This window comes from Grammomys surdaster, unplaced genomic scaffold, assembly GCF_004785775.1.
Source record: "Grammomys surdaster isolate TR1022 unplaced genomic scaffold, NIH_TR_1.0 358, whole genome shotgun sequence".
Classification (NCBI taxonomy): domain Eukaryota; kingdom Metazoa; phylum Chordata; class Mammalia; order Rodentia; family Muridae; genus Grammomys; species Grammomys surdaster.
Window position 1 is genome coordinate 402,259 of NW_021604777.1, and position 5,098 is coordinate 407,356.

Consider the following 5,098-nt stretch of genomic DNA (forward strand, 5'->3'; position numbering starts at 1 on the left):
GAAGGGTGGATCACGTGCCCATCAGCGGGAGACTCTCAGGAAGGGTGCAGCACATTTTTTTCACATCCCCTCCCTCCCAGCTGATGGTTCCTGGGAAGGGAGGTGGGGTACCTCTTGCTCCTAACTACCCTGCTATTGATGCTCAGGCTGATCAGGAGAGACTGGTGATGCACACGCCTTCTTATGGGACCCACTGTGCTGCCATACCCTCTAGCAGTGAGCACCCTGAGACTGTATTTAACAGCAGTGAAAGACGGGCCTCACCCCATGACATCTTGGAAACTATCTTTGTCTGAAAAGTGAAAGTCATTTGTCAACAAACCCATCAATCAGGTGACCCTGACAAGTTTGAACATTCCTTTTGCCATGTTTGCTCCCAAGAATTTGTGGCTAGAGGATGCTGATCCTATGGTGAATCCCCCATACTCCCCAGAGACCACATTTCCCCTCCATGGCAGCCTGCACTCAGATGGAGCACTGCTCCAGCGGGGACAGCAGTGGCAACACACATGATGACTTTGTTATGATTGACTTTAAACCAGCTTTTTCTAAAGACAACATTCTTCCAATGGATGTGGGGACCTTTTACTGTGAATTTCAGAATGCCCCTCAGGTGAGCAGCCTCTCCATAGATATTGGAGCTCAGTCTATGACAGAAGCCTTGGACTCCTTACCAGAGAAGCTGGCTATGCATGAAAAGAATATCAGAGAATTCAATGCCTTTGTCGAAATCCTGCAGTAAAAGTGTCCTGAGTGTCTGCAGCACATACTTTCTGTGGATCCAGCAGAGAACCTCCTATTCCTCAGCTACTCCCCACCATTCACGTTGTTTCTGGCCAGGTGAAAGACAGGGCGATTCCCCTATGGGAATCTCTTGGACTTCCTGGAGATTCATGGCAGCAGTCAGGCCCGATGCCAGACTTGGGGAGGACTCTGGCTGTAGAGCTGGAAGCTGGCTGTAACAGAGCCTCAGCAAGGACCATCCTCAGCTGCTTCACAAAGTATGTTTTCTGTTCTTCCTGATAACAGCCTCCTGCCTGGGTCTACCCTGATGCCTGTCCCTACCTGCTTGTCCTTATCATCAACCACCTGACATTCCAGCTGATGGCTGGGACACTGGGCAAGGCAGAAAGAGGAAGAAAACCAAGGAGACCTGAGATGCCAAATCCTTTAAGTTCAGACTCCATTTTAGAGAACCTGACCTAAGTTTGAACTCAAATAAGCTAACAGGCTGGTACCTAGCATTAGTTTCCAAGTTGCCCCCCAACAAAACCTGACCCTAGCTCCAGTCTTTAGGGTAATCCCCAACAAGACCAGTGTTTCCAGGTTATTTCCCCAACAAACTGCACCCCCAGGTTATAAGCCCACCCCCTGACTAACTACCACAAATGCAGAGAGGAGCACAAATTAAGTTTATGATATGACTTCCAGCACCAGCCAATTATGTTAAAGGCCACAGTAGCTTTCCATCTAAATGTCTTCACACGGACTCCCTGCTTGCTTGCTTGCTTGCTTGCTTGCTTGCTTGCTTGCTTGCTATAAAGCCTTACTCCAATAAACATTTGGGGCTCCCCCACATCCAAAACCATCCTGTGTGATGGTAATGCATTGGAGGGGCCCAAGTTAGCTCAAATATAATAAAGACCCTGCTGTGAGTTGCATCAGATCTGCTCCTGTCTGTTTTGGGGGGACCAAAACATTTCCCTGGCACAACAGACCAAGCCAGGCGAAAGAGGATCACCAGTAATTCATGGACCACCCCACTCTCCCTCCCTTCTTTCTCCGCTTCCCTTCCCTCTATCTTTACTCACTCCCATTCTCCCACCTTCCATCACTTGCCTTCCTGGGCCTGTGCTTTGGACAATATGACAGGTGTATCTGCCTAAGATGACAAGTATTCTGAAGCTAGCCACAATCTTCCAAAGGCTGCACCAGCCTATTTCTAGAATTCGTTATTGAAAGTCACAGAAAGACTAAAGAAAAAAATCAAAGACCCAGAAGTAAACCCATACACCTATGGATGCTTCTTGATCTTTGACAAAGAAGCCAAAAACAAAGTGGAAAACAGAAAGTATCTTCAATAAATGGTGTTGGTCTAACTGGTGGTTTGTATGTAGGAGAATAAAAGTAGATCCATATTTATCATCTTGCACAAAGCTTAAGTCCAACAGAATCGAGGACCTAAACATAAAACCAGATAGACTGAATCTTAATAGAAGAAAAAGTGAGAAAGAGCCTCATCGACACAGGGGGAAATCTCCTGAACAGAACACCAATGGCTCATGCTCTAAGCTCAACAATTGATAAATGGGACCTCACAAAATTAAAAAGCTTCTGTAAGGCAGAGGACACCATCAATAGGACAAATCAGCAACCTACAGATAGGGAAAATATCTTCATTAACCCTACATCCAACAGAGGACTAATATCCAAAATATATAAAGAACCCAAGAAATCAACTTCCAAAAACCCAAATAACCCAAATTTAAAATGAAGTATAGAGTTAAACAGAGAATTCACAACAGAAGAATGGCCAAGAAGCACTTAAAGAAATATTCAAAGTCCTTAGTAATCAGAAAAATGCAAATCAAAACCATCCTGATATTCCACGTCACACCAATCTGAATGAATAATATCAAAAGCTCAAGTGACAGTACATGTAGGTCAAGAGCAGGGGATAAGTAGAAAACCTTATCTCATACAGATAACAGAAACTTACGTTAATTCAAGTTATATAAAGAGAAAGGTGACATATATACCCACAGAGATATTAATCACCATAGAAGAGAGAATTTAAGTATACAGATAAATAACTTAGGCCTTGACCTCATGTAGGTTGGGACAGGAGATAGTAGGGGAGCACTATCTCAACAGATATTTCTTTAGATTGTCTTAATTGCATTCAATTGTTTTAATTATCAAAATGTGTGTGATTATGAGTTTGGTGGTTATATTAAAATTCCTCTGGGAGAGAGGTCAAGCTACTCAATTAAATCAATCTATACCTTTGATGATTTCAGGTTACTGGACCAAGGACATACTATTTGGGGAGACAGACTCTGTATTTGTATTAACTGGAAAGAAGAGGCTTTGGACTCCTTCCAAAGCGGCATGGATCAGATATGACAGGAGAAGACACCCTGAAGTTCTTGGCTACAGAAAAGAAAAATGTGAGAAAATCAAATAGGACAGGTCACTTAATCTGTTGATTCCTCGACATGGAAATAGCCTATAACTGGCTTAGACATGAAAATGTCTCTAGCCAAAACTTCAACTAAAATAAGACAATAAATCTTATTGATTGTGGAATCTTTAAGATTTTTTGTGCTGCTTTTCTGGAGGTGATGACCTCCCTACGAGAACATGCCTCTCACAAAGGATCTCCTTCATCCCTCTCCAAAGGAGGAGAAGAGGAAACACAAGAAAAAGCACCTGGTGCAGATCCCCAATTCCTACTTTATGGATGTGAAATGCCCAGAATGCTATAAAATCACCACGGTCTTTAGCCACGCACAAACGGTAGTTTTGTGTGTTGACTGCTCCGTTGTCCTCTGTCAGCCTACAGGTGGAAAAGCAAGGCTGACAGAAGAATGCCCCTTCAGGAGGAAGCAGCACTGAAAGCCCCTGATTGAAGATGAGTGGGAACCTCCCCAATAAACACATTTTGGATTTTATTGTGCCATCCTTCATATGGCATGAAGATTTGTTATGATTATTGATCAAATTAACTCATAAAAAGATAGTTGTCTTTCACCTGCTCAAATAAGGAGCAAAATCATCCTTAACTGATCTGTGCATCTTGTACAATCCATACCAATAGCTTAATGATACTAAAATTTTGGTTGTGAAATTCATATATTGCAGAATTTACAGCTCTGACAAGATTCATCCATGTGGATGCTGAAATGACCTGCATGTCCAAGCTCCTGCTTCCTGATGCTGTCCAGAGACTTGCTTCCAGAACAGCTTCAGGAATGGCTGCTGATTCCAGATGACCTCATTCATCCAACCTTTCAGACAGATTCAGTCAAAATTTCAGTTAAGCCCTGAGCCTTCTAAGCATAGAGAGAAAGCTTTAGCTAGCTTTCTTATATTTTTGGTTGTGAGCCTAGCCTTTAACGGCTGAGCCATCTCTCCAGCCCTAAAGCTAGCTTCCTTAAGTCTAACCAATTTTTCTAATTTTCCTACCCCTCCACACCCCTTTAAGAAATTTTTCATCACCCCTATTCCGCAGGAAGGCATTGTAGAGAGTCATCACCCCAATTCCTTGGGTTTGGGTGTCTGGTTATGGCTATTTTATAAATTATAGATAGGTTGTCATTTTAAGGAATAATTTGGAAATGGTCATAATTTTGAACAGGGAGGAAATATATGGAATAGATTACTAAATTTCTTCTTGAAAAAAAACATTATGTAGCCATAATCTTACACTGATAGAAATCTTTATTATTGATGCAAAATTGAAGTTATAATTTCTCACATTAGTATAGAATTTATATATCAATGTAGAATTAAGTTTTTCATTGGTATAAACTTTGTATATTGATACAAAATTTGAAATTAATATTGTTACTTTTAGATAGGCATTGTGCCTATGAGACTTATTTAAGAATACAAGGCTTTCAATCACAAAACAACACACATGGTATTCACTCACTGATTATTGGATATTAGCCCAGAACCTTGAAATGCCCAAAATGCAACTCACAGGCCACATGAAGCTCATAAAGAAGGAAGACCAAGTGGGGGTGATTCGGTCCTTCTTAGAAGGAGCAACAAAATACTCAAGGGAGCAAATATGGAGACAAAGTGAGGGACAGAAACTGAAGGAGGGGCAGTCTGAAGACCATTCCACCTGAGTATCTATCCCATGTGCAATCACCAAAGGTAGATGCTGATGTGGAAGTCAGGAAGTGCATGCTGATAAGAGCCTGATATGGATGTCTCCTCAGAGGCCTTCAAGAGTCTGACATATTCAGAAGCAGATGCTCACAACTAGCCATTGAACTGATCATGGGGTTCTCAATGGAGGAGTTAAAATGAAGACTGAAGGAGCTGAAAGGATTTGCGGCACCATGAGGAGAGCAACAGTACCAAC

The 5,098-nt window shown here is 42.1% G+C and overlaps 1 protein-coding gene and 1 pseudogene across 1 annotated transcript; both read left to right on the forward strand.

The window, feature by feature from the left end:
• The window catches only part of LOC114631356, a 2,578-nt pseudogene extending 1,836 nt beyond the window's left edge, over window positions 1-742 (forward strand).
• A 2,621-nt stretch (window positions 743-3,363) lies between these two features.
• On the forward strand, window positions 3,364-3,670 carry LOC114631357 (40S ribosomal protein S27-like). Its single transcript, XM_028779667.1, has one exon. It carries the CDS (start codon window positions 3,364-3,366, stop codon window positions 3,616-3,618), a length of 255 nt encoding a protein of 84 aa, XP_028635500.1. The 3' UTR covers window positions 3,619-3,670.
• The last annotated feature ends 1,428 nt before the right edge of the window (window positions 3,671-5,098 follow it).

Coding starts and splice junctions, on each gene's coding strand:
- LOC114631357 (XM_028779667.1), top strand. CDS start 3,364: ATGCCTCTCACAAAGGATCTCCTTCATCCCTCTCCAAAGGAGGAGAAG.